This window comes from Lasioglossum baleicum, chromosome 11, assembly GCF_051020765.1.
Source record: "Lasioglossum baleicum chromosome 11, iyLasBale1, whole genome shotgun sequence".
NCBI lineage: Eukaryota > Metazoa > Arthropoda > Insecta > Hymenoptera > Halictidae > Lasioglossum > Lasioglossum baleicum.
In genome coordinates this window covers 8541920-8566787 of record NC_134939.1, presented here as the reverse complement: position 1 = coordinate 8566787, position 24868 = coordinate 8541920, and the positions used below count along the sequence as shown (strand labels likewise).

The following is a 24868-nucleotide window of genomic DNA, read 5'->3' as shown; positions in this document are numbered from 1 at the left end:
GACTTTGTCGGTTTTATCATATTCTAGTTCATTCAACGTTATAAGGGTGTGAGAGAAATATAAAAACACTATTAAAAAATTTATAACGAAAAGCCGTAGCAGACTCTCGTGTAACGAATGCAGTCATCTCGGCTTGATTGTTGTCACATTTATTTATTTACCTAATATTTATTCGTGATAAATGTTTAAAAAGAAATACTACATACATTTTGTGATCAATTTCTTCTTGAAATTTCCATACACCATGAATCAAAACAATTCTACATTTGCCCCAGATCGCCTTTTATCCGAGGATTAATTAAACTGCTAATAGAGATACAGGGTGAGTCACCAAACGTTACCACCTCAAATATCTTTGTTGTTTCTAAAGATACGTAAAATATGGTAAGGACAAAGTTGAATGGTACAATGGTGCTGACACGATGCAAAAAAAAAATTTTGTTTTTATGTAATTTTTTCTAGAGATATGAAGGTGACCTTCATTTTTTTAAATGGAATGAGGTATTTTTTAATACATCAATCGATGCAGCTGGACATTCGTTATAATAAAGTACTAACCTATGTATGTCGAAAAGTTATTAGTTCAGGAGATATTTCAATTTAAATAACTCTAAAACACCATTACTGTCGTGATAAGACGTTACATAAGTAAGTAAACACTGACGTCGTAGTACGACAGTAATGGTATTTTAGAGTTATTTAAATTGAAATATCTCCTGAACTAATAACTTTTCGACATACATAGGTTAGTACTTTATTATAACGAATGTCCAGCTGCATCGATTGATGTATTAAAAAATACCTCATTCCATTTAAAAAAATGAAGGTCACCTTCATATCTCTGAAAAAATGACATAAAAACAAAATTTTTTTTTTGCATCGTGTCAGCCCCATTGTACCATTCAACTTTGTCCTTACCATATTTTACGTATCTTTAGAAACAACAAAGATATTTGAGGTGGTAACGTTTGGTGACTCACCCTGTATATTGGCAAGAATTTTCCACGATGACAGCGTGTTCTGATTCGATTTTTAGCGAAGATGGTGTAGTATAGCCGATATTGACTAAACAATAAACTTCTCCATTGGAAAATTGATTATTTTACTTGAACGTCGACACTTATCGGAGTTCCTTCAATCATTATTTATCGTGCATTCTAAATGCGTTGATAAACGCGTACCACACTCACTCGTTCATTCATCCACTTAATTTTCCCTTTAAAAATACTTTCATATTGATTGGAACTGTGACTAGTTCACGATGCTCGTATATGTATATACAACTCCGATAAATATAAACTTAACATGAAATTGAACTTACAGTGGATTCGAACTGTAGCATAAGTTATTCTTTCATATTTACATACCGACGTACAATTAATTAACAAGTATGTGATCAGGTAAGAATTACAAGCGCTGCATTGTAATATGAGTACATTCCAGATTGTAAAATTAGCGTTAACGCTAGGAGTACTGAGCAGCGAAGCAGCTTTATTATCGAGAGATAAACATATTAGTACTTCAATATGAATTTGAAACGGTGAATTTGAGATAGTCATAGTGTTAACATTAAAAATCAATCGTTTATGAAATTTGAACACACGATACACTTTGTCGCGCGGGAGGCTCGCAATCGCGTTTGGTAATACTAGGACGGACAGCGTTTCCTACGCATCATTTCCCTTGTACACTAGAGATTAACGGCCGGGATCACGTTCGCGTGATTTCGCTTACTCATCGTTCAGTAGCTCCGATTGATGCGACACTGTGATATGCCGATCACTGATGCCCATCGTGCTAGTCGATTCGTTAAATTATCGCAATAATTACATCGTACTCGTATGTGATTGTTATATGTATATACATTCTCTCTCTCTCTCTCTCTCTCTCTCGCGCGCGCGCGCTTCGAAGGATTCGATCGATCGTGACTCGTGACTTATTGTTAGTGGTGCCGATCATCGGTGATCGTCATGGCAATCAATGCGTTTAATTAACTCACACTCGTGTCTGTCGTTCTTTTTTAATCGGTCCGTAATTGGCGATCGTAATTAAAAGTTATCCGACTGGGATTTTTGATGACGGAAATTCGTTCTGGAAATATGAATACTTCGATGAATTTACATGATTTCCACTATCCACTAATATCCACTAATTCAAGTTGCGGAGTCTAATCTAACTTACACAATTAGCAAGAGTATTTCTTATTTGGCTCAACTCGCGCTGAGGCGTCTGTGATTCGTTCACTTTGTTCTTTTCACGGCGTGAATGAAAATCATGATGTAACAACATCGTTCACAGTTTTTCACCGCTGAGGTTGAGCACGTTGTAATACGAGTGATCAGGGAACCTGTCTAATTCGATGTAGTCCGTTTCATCGAGTAAAAGACCCTCTGTTAGGCCAACGAGTTCTCCAAAAGGTGGCCTGCAAGCTGGGTCCTTGTCCCAGCAATAATACATGATGTTATACAATTCTCTCTTACAGTGTTCTGGCCTGTCTAGCCTGTAGCCTTCTTTGATCCTTCTCATCACCTGAAACGAATATTTATTGTAAATTTTTTATTACATTTCCATTTTCTTCTATAGCGTGACGCTTTTGTCACGCCCACCTCGCAGCGCGAGAAAGCGCAAATTAGCTTCCACTGTTCTGGAACGTCTCGCTGTTCCCCAAATTACGCGACTTTACAGAGAAAGTACTGTATCATTGTTAAAATTGTACGAGTTACTGGATTGTCTTAAAAAGTTTGCTTCGTTTTGGACTTGAATTTAGAACAGTTTTCTAAGCAGGCAAATGATCATTGGCTAACAATATCAAGCATATACATCACGAATAAGTCTTTTGGGAAGTAAAGAATAACTTGAGCACTAATACAATGTTTTTTTGGGATTGATCGAAGAGAGTGTACCTCGGCAGCAGCCAAACCGGGATAAGGCGTGGAGCCTAACGTAACGATCTCCCAAATCAATACGCCGAAGCTCCATATATCCGATTTCACGGAAAATATGTTATCGTACAAGCTCTCTGGCGCCATCCATCTAATGGGCAGTCGGCCCTCGGATTTCCTTTCATAGATTTGATTGGCAGCCACATCACGGGCGAAACCAAAGTCCGCGACTTTGCACGCGTGGTTTTCGTCAATCAATATGTTCCTCGCGGCTAGATCTCTATGGATGATTCCCTTGGACGCCAAGTACTCCATACCTTTAGCAATCTGCAAAGACAAATGATTATAGATGGACTGCGGATCTTTATGCAAAATAAAAATTGTCTGCGTCGATTGCAAGAAATAGAAACCAAATTGGATGTTATTTCTGTTCCTCGGTGTCAAATTAACACAGTGATGAAAAATCGATAAAATAACAAGGTAAACAGCTATTTTGCGATATTTTTTTAGTAAAATCGATGAGTTAACATTTACGTCTTAGGTTTCTCGGTTATCGGTTTTTCATTAAACCAGACTTATCTACAAATAACAGAACAATGTAACTTATTTCGGGAAGACTGTGTCAAATTGACACGATCGAGGGACCGATGAGGGTTAATAGAGATAAGAATCATATCTTATCGACATTTTCAATTTTTTAAATTCTCCAATAATCTTTTTCTCCAATAATCTTTATCTGGTCATCCGGATTACTCATTATAACTCGAAATCCAGATTGAGACCCGAATTATAACTACACTTGCTTATACCTACATGCTTAACAGTTGTCACTAATGTACCTGATAAACGAAACCAGTCAGATCTCTAGACGTCAATCCAGGTCCTCCGTGGCTTCTTTCTTCCCTCGACGCTCTCAGAAAGCTTTGCAGCTTTCCACCGCTAACATATTCTAATATAACGAACATAGGTTCGCGTTCTGTACAACATCCTAACAACCTAACGACGTTAGGATGAGGATCTAGATTCTTCATGACTCTTAGTTCCTGCGCGAGATCCAGTCGTTCTCTTTCCGTCGCGTTCTCTTTCAAAGTTTTTACTGCGACGATTGTTGTACCAGACTTCCCGTCGATGTCCAGGGCCTCGCATTTCCAAACTTGTCCGAAACAACCTTCTCCGAGAATGTTGAACACCTGCGACATTTTCCACAAATCACTATTTAGTTTTCTCTCTATCAAACTTTTGATATCATTGTTATAGTGGTCTCCGAAATCATGGTACAATTAGCCGGGTGGTAATTAATTCTTACTAAATGTCTTACTAAAATGTCACGTGATTTAATCAGAAAATATGTTGGTAAAAATCTTATAAAAATTATTGTCTGTAACATAGAATTGAATTTATAAGATCCGACAAACTACGTTTCTCACGAGCACCCAGTATATTATAAGATCTCGAATGCCACTTAACCCTGTCACTGACCTTCAGTCGATGTCGAGGAAATTCCCATTTATCTTCCTGTTTATTCTGTGCACCGGCTTGACTGTCTTTTTCCCAGGGTTCGTATCGATTGTTATGAGCCTTGGGGCCACGCCATCTTTTTAAAACGAGAGATGGATCGTCTGATATATTTGAAACGCTGACTGAAGCTTGCTCTTTCTGTAATAAATAAGGTACAGCTAGAAATAAGTAGATTAAATAAAACTTCATTAAATTAACTAACACGAAGTTGTTGCTTTCATATCATTCTTATCTTCGTTAAATCAAATCGTCGTCGAAAATTTTCAATTTTTAATTACGGGAACAAATGGTAACTATTGCCAAAACAACGTACCGTGTCTTCTTTGGATTTTTTGGCGCCACAGAATTTATTTCGCAGCGACCATGCACCCATCCCAAGGCCAACCACGAGCACACAGACTGCAGTAACCGGCACCAAAGTCATCGAGATGTCCTGGGAGGGTGGTGCCTCGGCAGGTGTGATTTTCGAGCTTAATGGTGGCCCTCCGACCTCGTTCTCTTCCATAGATCGCACGTGAGGACCGACAGTATTGTCATCTATCTTCCCCTCGGTTTCTTTCACCTCCTTCGGCTGTAGCCTAGTTATTTTTGGTATATTGACCGGTATAGACACCGGCACCGGCGGTAACACTGGTTTATGAGGTAATCCTGGTCGAGGATAGTTCTGCAGATTCGGCAGGCCCAACAGAGGTGGCCTTATTAGACCTGGGGACCCGTGTTGTCCTGAGAACGGGTTCCTGTCGATGGAGAATCATGGTGGAATTAGGTCCAAAAATCAGTGTCCTTACAGAAGTTAAGAAAAATTGGAAAAAAGGGACAAGAGTAGGAAAACAGCATACATTAACCCTCATACGTTCCTCAGGGTGAAAGAGCATCCATTTATAAATGAAACAATTTTTTTATTTAAAATGTGAAACAAAAACAAGCGAAATATTATCTTAGGATCTCCAATGCAACTATTTCTGGAAAGCGTATGAGGGTTAAATTGGAAACCGATCTCACCCAATCGTCTCAAAATCCCATCCGCAAAAAGGTAGCGATCAGATAAAATCCATAGAACTTCCCCAAGCAGCTTACTGTATAGAAGTTCAAAGACCGACTCATGAAAGAATCTCCAGCGATTGGCATAAACCCCGTCTCCCATTGAAAGAAAATGAAAACACCAGATTGACTACTGGTAGAAATTCTCGATGCACAATGTCGTCGTCCGAACAGCGTTCGGAGACTCTTTTCATACGTGGTTAAAACTGTGAAACTGATGCCCTCGCCCTTAACGACACCACTCAATGCAGGGTTCATTGCTGCACAACGGAACATGTTAGCGCCTGCAATTTTTCTATAGGTGTGTCTTCCGAGCTAAATTGGCTCTTCCTTACAATTCCGTACTTTTCTTTGCACGCCCTTCCGACTCCATGTGAAGGGACTAAATATAGGAGACCAAGGCCTTCGACCGTGTCCGACACATGCATTGCGCGGATTCAGTTCGTTCCGTCGTCTCCTTCGTATATAGCCAACAGGGTGACCCTCATAAAGGTTTCATCTTTCATGCAATTTGCGGCCGACTTTCCAATGGACGCCGAACTTCGTCGGTTTGCAAAAGGACGGCGCAAAGTTTGCTCCAGAAGATGGCCATATTTCATCATTTCGTATCTCAACAGGAAATATTTAAAAAATTCAAGCTGTATTCGATGCATTGATATCTGTTTTTGGAACAGAAGGGTGTTGTGTACTGTAAAAATTCAGTTTCAGCTAGATTTTTAAAAAAATGCACCACTTTGCTCCGCCATCTTCAGAGTCCATTTTTCAGCAAACTTATGAGATTAATTTTATCAACAAAATATAGTAGAGTAGAGTAAAAAGGGAAGTGAAAAGTTCCTAAATACGAAATATGAAGTTATAGTCTTCTAATTTTGTCGTTGCCCTCATTGTTGCTTCAGTGTGGACACAGCTTAAACTATATTCATGTTCTTTCAACGTATGCTTGTTCAGCAAACAGAACTCCACGTCTCGTTTCCCGATATTCCATAAACGATACAATTCATCCGACCATAACCAGATCCCATAAGCGCAGTCCGAAGTTACAATTAGACAAACTCTGTTTCAAACTTGATTCACATGTAATCGATAATTGATACGAAGCTACCCTGTTACACGGATAACATGGTATCCATTATTGCAGGAATACTGCAACGGAACAACCACTGTTGGGCATAATAGTCTCGAGTTTTAGGTAAATATTCGTTATCACAATCCAGTATCCTCTGTTATGTAGTAAAGTGATTTATCAAAAGACTACCGTATGAAAATCCTTATGAAAAACGAGAAGAATGTATAACGTCTCATCGAAGCAGTTTACGATGTTCTATAAAAATTGTCGTGAGCGTTGATGGATTAACGGGAGAACTTCCAGCGTTTTATCCATATTATTCCACCTGTTTAATTACAAAGTTCTTATGGTTTGATGTGTTTTACTACACTGTTGGGTGCAAGTTAATGGGACGTATCTGGCTTATAATTTCTTTTATTCATCCTGCCTGCCTCATCAATTAGTCCTTTTTTTAAATAAAAGTGGTCATCATGTTGGCAATCTCTTAAACGAAGAAAAAGCTGAATGAGTCTATTAACCTGAAGCGACCATTTACCACGATTGGATTTGTTTAACTGTACATATCATGAGATAATTGTTGTCTTTTGAATTTGAGGCCACCATATTATTCACAGATTTTTATGTTGTATAGGGTCAGGTCGTTTGTATCTGTCGTTATAAAGACAAATCGAAGTCTGCGGCATCGTAGGGGATAGGAAGTAGAGGTATCGTGGCTCTGATCTCAATCGGTTCACCGATGTTGTCCCTGACAGTTAACCTACCTGGTGTGTCCTCCATTGGGGTCCGAAGTGTTTTTAATGGTGACGAAGACTTCGGCCTTTGCTGTGAACTTGCCATCGGAGACGGTCACGTAGAGGAACAGGTTCTGGCCTCCCTGGAACGAAGTAGCAAGAAACGTCGTTCAATCGCTGGACATCGACCATATGTGGCTCGTTCGTGTTACGTTCTCGTTGTTCCGAAATAAACGGTCCTGCGACGTGTCTTTCGCTCCATTCGCAGTATATCTCACCCCTTCACACCTTGAGAGCCACGTCGGTCATACACTACCGCTCAAAAGTATCCGGACACTTGCGAAATGTGTAATAGCAACGCATAAAAGTTACTTAAGCATCCAAGATCCGTGTTAAATACCAATGATATTAATTCAGTATATATTTTCAGACGCTTCTCTTGAAAATGATCCAAACCCGGATCGAAACGTAGAGGTTAATTTTGCAAATTTGCTTTGTCTTTTCTTTTGATCGAAACTGTGCGCTGTGAGCATATTTATTCTTATCAAATATTTACGACCGTGAAACAACAAATTAATAATCCAAGATAGTGATTAAAATTGATCTTTATTACTGTCTTATGGAATATCTAACTTTTCAAGTTAAAAACTACGTATGTGGAAACTTACCAATATTAGACTTATTGTAAGATTAAATACGAGATTCGTCGACGTATCCACCGCGGTTAGATATTACCGCTTGCACTAATCGTGGCAATCTTTCTATTAGTTTTTTTTTATTCTATTAGTATTTTATTATTAGTATTTGTATCGAAGAATTCTCTGAATTCGCTCTGCACCTTAGAAATGAAACAAAGTGGAACTTGAAATCCTTTTAAACACCGAGACCGTTCCACTAGATTTCGTATTTGTGGATAGAAATTATATTATTGCATTTTCATTATATATACAGGGTGTGGCCGGACGGGTGGTACAACCGAGGAGTGATACTACATGTAAAAATAAGTCGAAAAAGAGGAATAACATTTTTTCGATTGACGCTTTGTTTTCGAGAAAATCGAGTTTGAAGTTCCGCCAGGTTCGCGTGCTTTGGTACAGCGCTCGGATTTACTTACTCGCGACGGACGAGTTCCGAAGGCTACGCCCCCTCGACCCGGCCGCGCGTCTCGCTCCCCGTGGAGGCCCTAGTTTTCCTAAGCGCCACGAATAGCGAGTATACATAGAATAGAGAGTATAGAGGGGGCGTAGCCTTTGAAACTCGGCCGTCGCGAGTAAGTAAATCCGAACGCTGCTTTAGTATATGCACAAAGTAGAATTGGTTGATCATGGTCAGGCGTGTCAGACGATTCCTATGCAATAGCACGTGTATTCGTTGCATTTTCAAACTTGATTTTCACGAAAACGAAGCGTCAAACAAAAAAATGTTGTTTCTTTTCTTCGACTTATTTTTACATGCAGTATCAACCCCTGCTCGGTTGTACCTCCCGTCCGGTCACACCCTGTATAATTTGTACATAAAAATAAATTTTATTGTGCTATGATACCACAATGTACATAATAATAATAATTACAAGTGACAAAATTGTTCTAAATAATTTTCCTACTAACTTAAACTACGTTTTGTAGAGAAAAAGGAAGTGTCCGGATACTTTCGAGCGGTAGTATATGTGACCGACACCATTTTTCTATCACACTTGAAAATCAATTTTCACTGCGATCCATGTAAACCAAATTTCTCAATGCACAGTGACTACAAAAATAATTATTTAATAAAACTGAAATTGAGAAGCGAAGATTTTTCGGCTGGATTACTTTCTTAATTGTCTATTTATTATTACAGAAATGAATTTCTAAGTCGAGACTTATGGAAATCCGGATAGGGATAAATTTTTGCGATAATACATATATCTGAACTTTCCAGTTTTTATTTCGTTGAATACCTTAAATTTGTTGCTTCGATTTTATGGGATATTTGAGGTTGCATCTACAGTTACTCCACAGTATTAACATTTCGGGATGAGAAGGTCTATTGTTCTCCTGATTATCAGTAAATCAATCAAAGGTCAGTCACGTGACAAGCCAAACCACTATCCTCTTAACGGTGTCTAGAGTGTCTACCATGGGCGTTCAACGAACGATATAGAATATCATCGCGGTAAGAGCCCACTTCGAACCTAGCACGAGAAAATCATGTTTCCACATTTTCAATTTATTTTTCTTTCACGAAACAGTAAACTGAAGTGGCAGTAACGTGTTACTGCTAATTATTATCGAAATGTATTTAAAAATAAGAGCGTAATATATGGTAAAAATTATTTTTTCATACTGCGAATGTTATACGCAGCAAAAATATAAAATGTATACGACACAGTAATAGTTAGGATGAATGAACAGCAACTAATATCCTCTTCTTTCATTATTAAAATATACTAAGCTTTTACAAAAATGACAGTTGTGCAATCAGTTTTCAGATGTAAATGAATATGTTTTCGGAGGCAATAATATTTCACGGCTACAATAAATGTAAATATTGCATGAATGAGATTGCAACCAGGCCATGCAAGACCAGATCTGTGCAACGGCACGCTGCACACGGAGCATGCACTCGGAAAGGTTAATTTTATGAGACGCGAAGTGAAGAAGCTGGCACACGCGAATGCTTGGGCGCGCATCATACAGAAATCGAAAGGAATACGTACGAGGGAATAATAATGATTGGTCCATACGTTTCAAATTTCTAAAGCCTGGAGCAGTCGCATAAACGACAATCATTATCCTTTGAAACGTAAGAGCTCGAAACTAAAAGTGTCGCATCGACTACCGCTGCTTTTTCATTAAATCCTTTTCCATTAAATTATGAATATAGGTTATTTACAAAATTACAATAAACAATGGTTGATTAAAAATCCTTGTACTTCGCTATTTCATCGTGTGCTATTTCTACAGTATTATAAACTAGGCTTTATTGATGGGCTGCATTAGCAATCTCTCGAGAATTTTAACAGGTGTAAGCAGGTTTGAACTCATACAGCGACTCACGCGTGAAATTGGAAAAAATCTTCCTGGAACCTTAGACAATTTCAGTGATCATAAAATATCTGAAACCAGTGGTTTCGATTGGTCCGGTAGCCAATTTGAACGGTAAACGACCCCCAAGGTGTCCGGGAGTGCAAAATTATTATTCAAATGAGTTGTTGACCAAGAATCTATGGTTATATTGGCGGTAAATCTTGCTAAGGATCTGGGCGTTAATCAGTAGGCGGTAAATAGGCATTTACACGGTATGGGAAAATTCAAAAAGACGGAAACCGTGTGCCACATGAATTAGCCGACATTTGCCTGCCATCCTGTTGCAATTGCAGTGCGAGACCGCTTACTCATACGCCCATGGAAACATTAAAACAACTCCGATGGAAAGTCCTACCGCACCCTGCTTATTCACCAGACATTGCATCCTAATCATTTCCGCTTGTTTTAACACGTTGACTGCCGAGCAGCTGTTCCGAGAGATCCCGTAAAATCACGACAATTACTCTCTTAACCGCTTTTCAATTTACTCGAGCATGTCACTGCGAACGTCAATTTGTAAACCTGGTCAAAGAATCGTGTCACCCATTTACAAGCCGCGTTTTAACTGCGGATTTTATGCATTTACGACAAATCTGGGTGCGCACAATTCAAAGCAGTGGGCACATTGAAAAGATTTCGGAACATCAGTGTATTAGTTTCAGCCCTAATATGATAATTAAAAGAAGATAGACATTTTTATTTGGCTCTCCTGTGTCTTGCAATCGATGCAAACATTCAAAAAGAGCCCGCAAAAAAATTGTGAGTGGCCCTAACTTTTTGGCCAGGGACGGTAGACGTTAGCTAATTGGATGGAAGATCAGAAATGGGACCTACCCTGTCTTTAAGGGACTCGTTGACGTATATGATGCCAGTGCTGTTGTCGATGACGAATGGAAGTGGACTATCATCGCCATTGTAGTTGTAGCGTGAGGATTCCAGGCCAAAGGTCAGCTGATCCTGTTCAAGGTCCTCGGCGCGGGATCTAGTTACGACGCTTCCCACAGGCTCGGTGTCCCAAAGCATCAGATTTCGGTCGATCGTAATCGTGGGCGGCGAGTTCTCGCTAGTTTGGCTTCCTGCAACCGCAAATCAATTCGCAACTATGACTGATGATGCTCTGCAAACTCGCACCACGTTGTTATAGAGGTGTCCTGTGCGTATACTCAGTGCTGGATTAACCAATAAGCAAATTAATCACATGCTCAAAATCTTTTAAGATCGCGTCTCTAGAGGTCTCAATCCAGCACTGCAAAATACCCAGAAAGTATTATTACCGGCTGGAATGATCAGAACATTTTAATCCATAATAATTTCACAGGAAAGAAAAGAAAGTTTATAGGGCAATTGTTCCAGTAGCCATCATAATAAGAACATTTACGCAACTACGATATAATTTTTCTAATTATACAAGCAGAATATTGATCAGTCCGGAAATAATAACTTTCCTCAGTGATCGTTTTGTTTTTAGTCGGTCGGTTTGTCAATTGAAACGAGATACTCCAGATTGTCGAGTTTCAAAGGCGACACCTGATATATTTTTCGGATTCAATTCGTATTCGAACATAACTACACGCCTCTCCGCCCGGGCTCTAATTAAGTTCGGATCTACCGAAGGATAATGAGAGAGAGCTGCAGGAGGCCTGAGAGATCGGCCTTGATATCCGTTCCTTCTTGGATTTCGAGTTCATATCGTCAAGTAGAGTGTAACCTTCCAGTGCTTCAGTCCGAGACCATGATCTTCGTGTTTTCGTTAATGATTATTGGACTCTCGTCCAAACACAGATACTCACCAATCAATTTTACGATGCTCGTCTCTCGTCAAATCTTTTTGTATTGAGAATTGTGCGAGAATATCGATTGAAATACTTTGCAAAGTATAATCCAATATTTACAAGGTTTCATTTATCGGTCCATGGTTTAAAGAAATACATTGGATAACACATACAGAAAGAAAATAAAAATTCCACGGTATGCAGAAACAGAAAACAAATGAATTTCCACCTAGATTGTTTTGTTTAAACAAACGGTTTTTATTAAATCAGCAGCATCGTCTTACAAAGCATTCAGTTTTGGTTATAATCGGCTTCAGAAGTTCATATTTTCCGAGAAATAATTTTCATACATATTGCAGCAAAGTGAAGATTGATTTTACTTTGATATCAAAGGACATATTAAGCTGCTGAAATAAGAAATTAATGAGGGGGATGAATGCTTTATACTGAGGGTAATATTCGCATAAGCATTCACAGAGATCAGAAAAGGAGGATTCGCGAGTAAGTCCGACAGAAAAATGTCCGCCGTGGGTTTCCCGTCTTTCTTTCGCGGAAGGAGGAAAAAATTATTGAAAGTTCTAATAGGATTGCGTTTTCTCCATCTTGTCTGTCCCCTCCTCGTAGCTAATGGCCGCCATTATTCACGAGGGAATACCGCGTAACTGTATTCTCACGGTGCAGTGACTTCAATACCGCTATAACGTGCTGGAAATCAAGAAGCGGCTATGTATATTGTAATGCACCGGCCGGGCCGCGATGAAAGAACCTACGTTACAGACCCGTAGTCATCGTTCATTTGTCCGAGAGCTGCTCGCTTCGATGAAACCGAACAATACGCGAAGAACGATTCCCTTCTGCTAGAAGGAGGTTGTCCTATTACTTAAACTGTATTTTACGCTACATTTCCCATTTGACTTCGATTTGAATAATTTATTAACGATTCGATCTTTTAGTAAGACGCAATCAATTTGATAGAAACTATTTCGACCCCCATATATTCTTCAGGGTAACCCATTTTCTTTCTCGAACACTGTAAAACGTTCGATTTCTTCTTGTTTGACCATTTTAATTTCAGTCTCTTTCTATTCGTGAAGTTTTTTTTTAAATGTGGCTGTATAATTATAAAATTTAAAACACCCTAAAGATTAGTTACAAGTGTTGAATATAATTTTTCATATCCCATTCCGTAGTTTACACAATGTTCTACTATTTTCTCTTCGTTCTTAGATAACTGTAATGCTTGCAGGTAATTGTATACAGTCTGAGTCACAGTACGGTTCATGCAACTCGAAATATCAACAGGTGACGGTATCGCTAATGAATAGAACACACACAGGTGATATTGTGTACCCGAGAGAAGAATTTACGAAATAAGTCTCGCGAGGAACGGTTTATTCTTATCTATGATGAACACCTCCAGACGCTAGTGGAATCTGATTCTTCGCGAACTTTGTTATCCTATGCAGAGTAACTCTAGAGGGATAACGAAGTTCGAATCACTGGCAATTATCTCGACAACTTCGGAATAAAACGTATTTCGTATTCCATATTACACAATCCAATATGCTAACGTTAGATAACATATTCATGATCATTTTGTAAGTCATATTTTACTGTAATTTCTCATTACTCTCAATATTATTTTATTTGTCCAATTAATAGAATAGAAGAGCCTGTTTGTAAAATGGGAATTAAACCGTAATACTAATGCAAGAATTGCATTTTATTTCAATTCCATTGAAATTGTGAAACATAGGGGATCTTAAAATATTAAATATTTTGCTCAAATAATTTTTAATTTTGGAGAGGACGTATCCCCTGTGAAGTATGTTTTACAAGAGGAAAAAATTGTTTCGCTACTAGAATCGCATGAACTGCATTTGTGCAAGGTTTCCAATTTTTGAAAAAACGTCTGAGCTACCTAACATGGCTCGTAAGTAGAACGAGCCGATTCGCGTGCGACACTTGACTCGCGAACGGTCAGCAACAAGTGGATCCTGCGTTTCCGAAGCCGCGCCGGCGAAAAAGAGCATGATTCGATGGCGAACGATCGTGCACACATAAGCAGAGGCAGACAGACAGTGTCAGGCTAGTCGTTTGGTCGCACTTTCATCGTCCCACTTTCTCCGTCTTGTTCGGACTGCCTTTGCTCGTAGATCTGACGCCGAGAGCATTTGTGCCCGTTCAATTCTTCTATTTAACACTGATCTTTCCACAGATTAGGGCTGATAATAGCTGGAAGCTGTTTCCTCATCTTGGGGAGAGTTGTGCGTTATATCACCTGTGATTAAACCGGATTGTATGCGTTTCTGACAAAAGTGGACCGAATGCAGAACAATAAAAACAACAATTTTTAAAAAGCTTTGTTACTTTTAACTCATTGAAAATATCAAGAAAATTAGTGCAGACAATTTTTATTTTCAAAACTCTTATACTAAAAATTTCATTTGATGCGAATACATTGTTGTTTAAAGCAAGTGCTTTTGCACTTTTTTACAATATTCTACGTTGAATGCATTTTTTTAAAAACAAGACGTAAATATAAAATGAAGCTGAAAAATGAAATTGCAAGCAGTGATCCTCTAATATTTCAGAGTTTTTATTTATTCATTTTATTGTACATTTTTGTTTCAAATTTCTATCAGGCTTTTACATGAATCAATTATAGAGAGATTTAAAATGCGATGTAGATATCTCTCATATTTAGAAACAATAGAAAGTGGGAACTAAGAATAATAATAGAGAGCGGAAATTCGAATCTGTTCAAGCTAGAACACTGGACGTTTCGAAACACTGCTGCACATGGAAAATTCAAACTATTCCAGTCACTTGTTGAAAGCTACGTGGATCTGAACAAACATTTATTCTCTAAACGAAAAGAATGGTCGGAGAGTATGTGCCAATCAAAGGAATGTGTTCCGGGAATGACTTTTTAAACGTTCCATGGAATTCCATAGGTATTGTTTTTTGCAGGAGAAAAGAGACACGGGTGAAGAATTGGAGTGGAAAAACAATTCACAGAGAGAAGAAATAAAATCATGTAGAGTTTTTGGTACAAACAACTCGTTGGCCGTTGTATCGGTTAAATTAGCATGGATCCCGAGAAAAGTAGTGCGTCAAAGGAGCCTCTCTCCCTTTCGAAATAATTTTAAAGGCTAATGGTTTTACAGAACATACCATTGTATTTGGGAGAGTCTACAGAATCTTTCTAAGCAAGAATCATTTGCCTAGCTTTCACGGTTGAAATAGAAAAAATTATCAAAGTTCAAACTTTTATCTTAAAAGGTGTGTCTTCCCCTTTCGAAACTGCTTAAACATTATAAAATGTTTTTGACGTTACAAAAAGACATACGGAGTCTACAGAAAATTTGTAAAGTTAATATTTGGACCTATTCAAAGTTGAATTCCTCAAAAACTGAGAGTGATGGAGAAAAACAACTTTCGGATTCACGTTCAGCACATTAAAATTCATAAGTGTTGTCTGCTGATTATCGAGACGCAAAATCACTGTTGGACAGTGTAATCGAAGAACTATCTGGTTAACAAGTTAACGGTTGAAGCGTCGAGCCGCGAGTAATTAGGTCGCTAGACGACGCATAAAAACTCAGGTGCAATCGAGCGATCATCTTTGTGCCTCGCAAGCAAACCTGCTAACCCGAAAAATCCGATTTCAATGAAGCTTTGTTAAAGATTGTAGATCAATGTGTAGAATGACGTACAATAATGATTACTGAAAAATAATCTGTACAATATAAGGAACTCTTATATTAATATTTATCTGACTAACTATCAAATGTTCCATATCACCAACTCCATTCGTATAAAACATTAATGCACACGATTATTCTAAACGTGAAGGCTATTTGCAAAGCAAACATTGGTGGCAATTACGTTGAATTGATCATACAGCTACAGTTCCTTTTATTTTTGCTAACTATTGGATTGGCAAGAAAGTAATTTCGGTATTTTAAGGTAAAATAAAACCGAATTTTTTTATTCAAACGATGAACTTTAATCAATAAAATATTTTCTTATTTATTCTTTTTTGAATGAAAAAATTGCGCTCTATTTCACCTTAAAATACCGAAATTACTTTCTTGCCAACCCAATACATCAAATGTTCCATATCACCAACTTTTACTCCATTTGTTTAAAGTGTTACTGCATATCATCAATTATTCTAAACATGAAGGCTATTTCCAAAGCAAACATTGGTGTCAATTACGTTAAATCTATCGTACAACTACCGTTCCTTTTATTTTTACGTTTCTATAAACATCGAAGACGATGTAGACGTTTCAATCTCGGTAATGATCTAATACTTGAAATTAATAGATCGACTCAGCGCAACGCTCTGGAGCCCAATATATTATACAATTATTATCCCTTTTTGTTTTCTCATTTCTGTAAATGATCTGCATACAGCATGCTGGATAATCGTCCGGCACATTAAGCTAGCTAACTATAATAAATCGACGAAGTACGATTTGAGAGACCAGTTTGAGAGACTCCTACTTGTTCAGCATCCTTTTAATCTAATGAAAATATTAACTTTTGGTTACGGACATTTTAAAAAGGTTAAAATAATCTAAGTATGTCGATCTACCATTTTCAGCTTGTCAGAATTATTAAAGTAAAAATGAAATGTCCATCTCCAGTCTGATGCAGTTGTCACAAAGATCCGCATTAATATTCAACTCCATCGGAATAGTAAATACATAGAAACGTAGTGGGATGCGAAAAGCTCCATCTTAATCCATAAGTACCACTATTAATACTGACACATTAAATAATTATTACCAGAAATTGGAGCGACACCCCAATAATTCACTTGTGGATTAAAAACGTTCGTTATAAAATTCCTGATTTACTTTAGTTCTAGACATAGCCTCAATCCTGGACGTCTGCTAACTCTATTCTGGGGTCTGGTACTCGAAGCTGGTTAACTAAATAAATCGCCGAGGTGCGATGCTGGAAACTAATACGTTATACAATTTTTGTTTTCTCATTTCTGCGAATGATCCGATTACACCAAGCTAGGTAATCGTCCGGTGCATTAAGCTAGTTAACTATAATAACCAGAGATCAGCGGAGAGACTAGCTCGCTGCAGGCGACTCGCAATTTATTCAAGGTGATCAGGTTGTATCGCCCACCCAGTATAGCATTACGGAGGTAGGGTCGTATCATTTTCTAAACCTCGCCGAACGATAGAAAGTTCGTTATCACCAACGAAAGCTGGCTGTTTCGAAAGGATATCGAATTTGTGGTTGCGCCTCGAGGAGTTCCAAGACTTCTCTGACGTCGATGAGGAACGGATACGAGCGGATGGCTACACAAGGATTCGAAAGGGGACCGGCATTTTTTCTCTCTTTCTCGTTTTTAATGACCACGGGGAACCGAACCCGAGAACTTTCACTTCGGTGAGGTCATCGTCGGTCCTTAAATATTCCTCGGAGTGACGCTTCACTTTCATACACGCCGCTCCACACGCACCAAAAAATATTTAACGCTTTAAGGACCGTTTGCACTGTTCGAGGTCCGTCTGGTCTCCATGTTGAAGTGAAAGTTCAGACGGTCTGGCCTTTCCCATGCCGGAAGGTCCTTTCCAAGGATCCACCTTATCTGAACCTTATTTTCTCGATATATCTTACACAAATGTAGCGTTTGATTTTAATTTTGCACACGATAATAGATTAATAAATTAATAGTACAAGTTAATAGATTAGTAAATTGACAGATGTGAACGTTATGGAAATTTCTGTTTTGTATTGTGTATCTGTACGAATGTCGATAAACTATGAATTATTTAGTAAGCTAATTATGTTGGCTTTGATTATATTAGCTGTTAATAGACACGTTCATCCTATTCATGGCGTTATCAATAGAAACACTTGCATAGATTTACGGCGCGATGTGATAATCCTGACATTTTTGAACGAATTTATCAATCCGCAACAAGATGCATTTCCGAATGCATTCAACCTCATGCAAGATTCAATCCGTCTTCTTGACATTACAACAGACAACCCCGCGCAGCCGGATCTTCTGCAATACGGCTAGCGAATTGGGAAAACCCCCGGGTAAACTATACGTGATTGCTGGAGGGGATATCCTATCCGAGGAGGCAAGTGTGTTTTGGTATAGTGGTGTATGAAAAGTTTCTACTCCTGTTACAAAACTGATCTCAAAAGAAGAACACTCTTCCTGATTGGCAAGACTTTTGCAGCATATTTTAATTCAGTATTACACAATTCACATTTATTATGGATGTTATAATATTATATTGAGTTCTATCGAATTCAGTCATTTATATAATATGTAACTCGACAAGATACTGTTCAGTTATGATAAAAAAACATTGATTATATTATAATGTCGTATTGGGTCGTAATATATTTAATATTTAATTATTTATATGTATAGTTCATAAAAATCAATCGTTTTGTTTCACCTTGTACATTCGTGACTATGTAAATAAATATCGACGTATAAAACTTCTGAAACGTTAAGGAACTCTAGGCATCTTCCTCCAAATTATCTCGTAAAAAGTTGATTTGTTTTACAATACAATTCAATACAATATTGTTCCACAATAACGAATAATTAGAAACATGGCACATGACGCAATGCATGCAAATTTCTCCTAGACGCCGTATAAATTAGTTCACGGGAAATGGCAGCGACAACGATAGATTGTGTGAAAAGCGCGACCGCGGAAGTTTTAATGATAATTTTTGCAGGCAGCTTCTTCGCGACGTTTACGTGGAAGAGAAAGGAATCGTTCATACAACGTAAGAGGAATGTTGCGTGGATGTGAGACGAGGCGCAGGTATTTATGTGTATTTACTTAACAAGAGCGAGTCCCTTTGTATGGGAACGATAAAACTGAATGGAAAGGTGACGGTAGGTTTTTCGATAGAAGAAACCTGTAGTCGTAATAGTTGTCCACTTCTTTCCTATGCTACAAGCCTGAAGTAATAGGAGTAGGGTGGACAGCTATTATGACTTCAGCTACCTTCTTCCATGAAACAGCTAATAATTAAGAATTCTTATCGTGTGCTGAGACAATAATATACAAGTAATGCAAGGAAGTAATTATGAAACAGAAAAATTGAGACAGAGCGATATTAATGATGAAACAGTTTGAGCAATTGATTATTCCAAAAGTAATACTTTCGTTTCGTAATTTTCAACCATCTACAGTCTGGTTTCACGATTGTCCGAACCCCTGCATCGGAAGAAGTTTCCTCGACGCTTTCTCCGGGATATATTAGAAAGTATAGGCTACAAGAGCACGGCTACAGTAAACACAAATACGATTAAACACTTGTTCAGCGAAATGTGTTTCGAATTTTGCGAGACTGTTCTTTTCAACGTTTTTACAGTAAAGATATTGCGAATTATTGGATAGAAAGCAGAATGCAACTGGTAAAATGAATGTGAGAGAAACAAATGAAAAGAAAAGTAATTAAATGCAGACAAACAGACATCCGAAATAATTAGATAATCATAATTAAAAATAATCAAATAATTGTGAGTGTAAACCTTAAATTCATTTGACATTTCTATTTTTTCGGTATCGACTTTAAGATTACGTTTTATCATATTTGCGTTACATTTCAAACTAGTTTTTGCTGGACCATTCGATTAGGAACCTGTTGGTTGAACTAAAATTTTTAGCAGGATTATATCTCAACCAGAGTAACAGTAACAGGAAAGACCGGATTATCTATTTTTGAGAAAATTTACTGATTTTCTAGTCGAAAACCCTGTTGCTAAGACATTTATTATTCGAATTTGAAAGTGGTCGTGTTGCCTTTCTATCGAATGTATCTGACTAAATGTTACTAGCTTAGTCACAAGGTAAGAATCATTTTTGGAGCGTCCCAGAAAACACGACAATTCTCCTTAGACGTGAACTTACGGTATCCAACACTGTCGCATGCAAATCAGTGCGAAGGAGAAAATGTAACACATATTAAGTGGTACGATGTGAACAACTCTCGCCAATGGAACCTCGTAAAAATCGCTCGGTGAACGAAAAAGGGAAAAAAGAAGACATCTTACCGACTGTGGTCCACAGGCACAGCGCCGCGACAAGGATGGTCGATCTGGCGAACATCGCGCTGCATCGACCGACAACAAGTTAAACCTTGATCCTCTTCGATCTTTGAAAATCGAGCGACGATCCTCGAGCACCTTGACAGCCAATTCCGTCGCTACCATCCGCCTTGCTCTCACGAATCGATTATTCCTTGCACACATCAGTAACTGGTCCCGTAGTGTTTGCTACCCACTTCCTCACGATTCCTCAGGTTTGAGCCCGGCGCCGGTCACTCGCAAAATCACTGTAAACCGATTCTAAATACTTCACATTCGATTTCCTCGAATTCCAAGCGAAGTTCATCGTTTTCTAACGAGACTCTGTAGTCGGAAGCGAAAAAATGCTCTTGGTAAAAACACTTCGAGCTAGCAACATCCATAGATCGGTGTCTATCGAGATCCAGGTGACCAAGATAAATTCAATTTATCACGATTTCTCAATCGATTCAATACTGAACACCACTTTTAACTGTACAGCTGTGTACATTTATGAACAGAAGCACGATAAAGCGGAGAACATGAAGAGGCAATTTTGTACTCCAGCTGGCACCGGGCCTTTTTACCCATCTTTGGATCTTCAGTGCAACGACACTGCAAAATTTATCATATGGGGGGTAACGTAATTCAAACAAGTTCAGCAGTCGATGTAATATAAATCTTTGATTTTTAAATAGAAATTATATTTATGAAAGATTTCTAGTTCTTTGGAAACTATTTAGCAAAAATGTCGATAAGGATTGGCAACTAACTTGAGATTGGCAACCCAAGAGGTAATCTGAGTTTCATTTTATTTTTGCACTAATCAGCCATGCAATTCGGTTCTCACTTTAGTCAATTTATTTATATGAACATCTGGCGTTCACTCGTCGCGACTGTCTGTAGTACATTCTTCTGCAGATTTTTTTTTCGATCGATCCTCACAGGTCCGGGATTAGGACAATCACTATTGGAGGAACCCGAGGATCAAGGAGTGCCGATCGAAAAAACGGTGTTCGATTCGGCAACGATACCGCTCACGGACCAACAACGACTGTGCCTTCGTCGCGACCGACAAGGCAGCCATGCCGATCCACTGAAAGAACGTGTCTCAGTGGCGTAGAAGGTGAACCTATCAGCGTGGTTTACCTTCACGCGAATTAACCTGATTGAACCAGGTGATGATCGACCGATTTGTTTTTGTAATCATTTTTGCGAACGCTCTGGTCCATTTCGTTGCCATCCAGCAGTCAGCGTTCTTGGATTCTACGAGAACCTGTTAGTTGTGACCTTCATCCACTCATGGCTGGATTAATTAAAATATATATTCATTATTAGTTGTTTGCCGAAATTTTTTAGTTGCGGATTATTGAATTGTGCAGTCATGACGAGCTCGTTCATTTGAATTGAATTTCGAAACAGACCCAACGCAGTTAGTAAAATTTGGCTAACAAAATTAGTTAATATTGTTAGGAATATTATTATAATATTGTTAGAAATGAATACAGATGAATATAATTTAATTAGAACATGGGAACATGTATGCAATATTTTATAATCATATCGCATACGCGTAAAGAACTTATTAATAATTGATGTTTATTAAAGATATAGTTAGTTAGAGGAGTTGATTTCAAACTTCAACTGTGCTCCGTCTAAGAGAGAGACTACGCCATTGACTCACTGACAGTTCTACAGAATGTGAGAAAACGCCATTGGGTAACTTGCCTTCAGTTTCTAAGAAATATATGTATTGTGCACATGTGTGTATATGTGTGGACGTGAAAGAAATTACTTCAGCCGTCTAAAAATTGACATAAATCAAAGACTTCAATTAAACAAACTATATAAATATATCATTCTTTTGTGAAATGTTGAGATACTCAAATGGCAATGAGGAATGCCGGTGGAAGTTTCGAATTTGAAATTAATCATCTGATTTTTTAAAATTAAATATTTATTGTACATTGTCGAAAAAAATTTTGATCAGCAACAATTTATTATTAATCCCTTAACCGAAGAGATCGAGGAATCGCTTCCCCATAACTTTCCATTGTCTTCTTAATTCTAACTAACTATAATCATTATTTATAATAATAACTAATGATGGTGGTTTTCCCCATAAAAATTTTATAATTTCGAATTATCGTCTGCGCCGGAAACTGGCCACGCGCGTCGCTATGGCGCGAACACTACGCCTATTCAATATGAACATAGCATAACTTGATTGTTCCAAAATATTCCGCAGGCATGAAATCACGTTTTGTTTTATATTTTTGACGACAGTAACCCTATTCAGGCGATAATCGTCTTAAATTAATCGGTAACGTTAAGGTTTCCTTATGTAATGGACATTTCGAAAAGTTGGCATAAATACAAGCAAGAATTAGAAACGTCTCTCTGTTTTTCTGTGATGGGGCAAAGAAGATTTAGAATTTCAGTAATTTATACAATAAACTATTCTTTTATTATTATCTGATTATTACTTTGTAGCATTGCTTTTTATTGTTATTACTGCATGATTCTATGTCGAGCTAACTTAAATGATATAGAAATCGCGTTAATAATTTTATCAACATTTGAGTGATTAATTTAACAATTATTCCATAATTTAATGATCATCGTTTTGAGATGGGTGCCCTTATTGCTTCTCCGGAAGCAGGAGATTCATTGGTTAACGTCACACCGCAAGTGAAGAAATATTCTGCTATAACTGATGATCACTCAAAAAGTTTTATTTCTACAATGTCAGAGAGGGATAACGTTCTTCATAGAAGTTTAATTCGTTCGACTAATTTCAATAGCGTTAATGGCGTAAATAAAAGGGAATACGAAGAAGCATTACTGATGCATAATTACGCATGTGATAAGATTAGTAACTCTACACTTCGCGAGGATTGCCAGTTTCCTTATTATAGGTGACTATTATCATTATTTTACAAATATGTAAAATTGCTACATTATAATATTCACATAATATTCATGCTTTAACTTAATGATGAATTATATAATTATACTAATCAGTTTTATATAGGTCTAGCAAATACTATAGCCAATGTTCAGATACAGTCTTGATGAAGGATGTAGGTGTATCGTGCATGCTTTTAAATTCGTATTGTCCTGATGTGCCCGTTTCAGAAGCAAAAAATTATTTAGTTAAACAACTCAAAAGGGAATACAATGATCTATCTAATATTACAAATAAAATAACTGCATATACCAGAGACATCTTAAATCATTTATCAAAGAAGCACCAAAAGAATCATGGGCTGACCCAGAACTTGGTATTCAATAATAATTACTAAAAATAAAAATTATAGATGTTATTGAATTTTTAAGTGTTCTCTTATGCAATCAACTAATTTCTTTTTATGCTATAGGTTACTTCGAAACATGCAATAGCATCTCAGTATGTAGATAGCAAAGGTAATCTCTGTTTGAAGTTAAGACTCTCGAGTAATAAAACGCAATGCAGTAAGCATCAAATTGCTGAAAAAACTAATAACACAGCAAATGATGACGAAAATGTTGTTGAAGAATTAGACCATGAATATTGTAATTGTTTTATAACAAATTGAAATGACCATATCAATTGATTTCTTCATTTATAAAATAAATCTATTAACGCATTTATATTATACAGCGAAAAAAGAGATTGTTCACGATACTAAACACGAGAAGGAAGTTCAAACTCTTTTTATTGGAGAAAAAGCGGCAACAAGTACATCAAGTTTTTTATCGCGGAAAACTTCTTCTATTTATAATTATTTAGCGACGAGGAGAAAGAGATCTTCAAATGAGACTATAAAAAGTAGCTATAAAAAAAATAATCGTAAAGAAAATTTTAAAAGAAGTAATCCTGTTGTATTCACCAACTGGAAAGAAATTTCAAAATCCAGAAGATTAAAAAATAATATACCGCCCACCACGTGTAATAAATCACGCGAAACGGTTTGTTTATTTATTATTAAACATTGAATATAACGTAAGATACTATTCCTTATGGCTTATGGGATATTGGAAATGAATGTAATTATTAATTGAAATTAACATTTGTATTTTATAAAGTGAAATTGGTTAATTTTTATTTTAAATTTACTATTAAAGTATATTTATAATTTTTTTATTATAACAGCGTCAGATTTTTCATCTAAAATTTATATTTTTAATCTAACGTGTAATTCTTTTGAATTTCAGATCGAAATAAAAGGAACAAGTTCCCAAGCACAGTCTCTCAATAGCAGAATTCACAATATATTGAATACAAGGTTTCATACCGTTAATATACGAATTATAAAACATTCCAAAAAGCAAGTCTAGTTTTTGTAACCATCAATTTTATTATTTGGCAAATGTTCCTACACATTTGTATTTTTTGATTGATTTTCATTATACTCGGAATAAATGTATTCTAATTTAATAACTTTCGTTCTGAATATTAAATTAATATCATGCAAAATAAATTTTATAATAATTGTAAAACTTAATTGACAGATATAATATATGATACTAGATAGAATGTAATAAAATTTTATGCAACTTATATTTATTATTTTTTTATAACAATTTACTATGTATTTACTCTATAAAAATAAATTACAAATATATGTACATTGAAATCGCTCTCACCGCAAATACAACGTATTTTACAGTCTCTTGAATACATAAATATACTTGGTACATCAGTAAAGACAATAAGTAATATGTTGT

General features: G+C 37.1%; 2 protein-coding genes across 3 annotated transcripts; one reads left to right on the top strand and one right to left on the bottom strand.

Annotated features, from left to right (window-relative positions):
• Positions 1–727: 727 nt before the first annotated feature.
• Positions 728–20741, bottom strand: Cad96ca (tyrosine kinase receptor Cad96Ca). 2 transcript variants are annotated; one of them, XR_013009960.1, is made up of 9 exons: positions 20147–20741; positions 11141–11382; positions 7269–7381; positions 4714–5137; positions 4362–4538; positions 3722–4072; positions 2904–3209; positions 2182–2529; positions 728–2091 (listed from the first exon to the last, which is right to left on the bottom strand). XR_013009960.1 is itself a non-coding variant. In XM_076433132.1 (8 exons), exons 1-8 carry the CDS (start codon positions 20199–20201, stop codon positions 2293–2295), a joined length of 1905 nt encoding a protein of 634 aa, XP_076289247.1. In that variant the 5' UTR covers positions 20202–20741; the 3' UTR covers positions 729–2292. The 2 variants fall into 2 exon arrangements, 1 of the variants encoding a protein (XP_076289247.1); XM_076433132.1 differs by having other exon boundaries at positions 729–2529.
• A 446-nt stretch (positions 20742–21187) lies between these two features.
• LOC143213386 (uncharacterized) lies at positions 21188–24855 on the top strand. Its single transcript, XM_076433178.1, has 6 exons — positions 21188–22598; positions 22790–23076; positions 23193–23442; positions 23539–23713; positions 23802–24109; positions 24356–24855. The coding sequence occupies exons 1-6, from the start codon at positions 22506–22508 to the stop codon at positions 24476–24478; spliced, it is 1236 nt and encodes a 411-aa protein (XP_076289293.1). The 5' UTR covers positions 21188–22505; the 3' UTR covers positions 24479–24855.
• The last annotated feature ends 13 nt before the right edge of the window (positions 24856–24868 follow it).

Bases quoted from the DNA above. Each gene is read 5' to 3' on its own strand.
- Cad96ca (XM_076433132.1), bottom strand. From the start codon at position 20,201: ATGTTCGCCAGATCGACCATCCTTGTCGCGGCGCTGTGCCTGTGGACC. The intron at 4,539-4,713 runs GTACGTTGTTTT...TATTTATTACAG, and splicing joins AAAAATCCAAAGAAGACACG to AAAGAGCAAGCTTCAGTCAG. The intron at 3,210-3,721 runs GTACATTAGTGA...TTGTCTTTGCAG, and splicing joins TGACTGGTTTCGTTTATCAG to ATTGCTAAAGGTATGGAGTA.
- LOC143213386 (XM_076433178.1), top strand. From the start codon at position 22,506: ATGGACATTTCGAAAAGTTGGCATAAATACAAGCAAGAATTAGAAACG. The intron at 23,443-23,538 runs GTATTCAATAAT...TTTATGCTATAG, and splicing joins ATGGGCTGACCCAGAACTTG to GTTACTTCGAAACATGCAAT. The intron at 23,714-23,801 runs GTAATTGTTTTA...TATATTATACAG, and splicing joins AGAATTAGACCATGAATATT to CGAAAAAAGAGATTGTTCAC.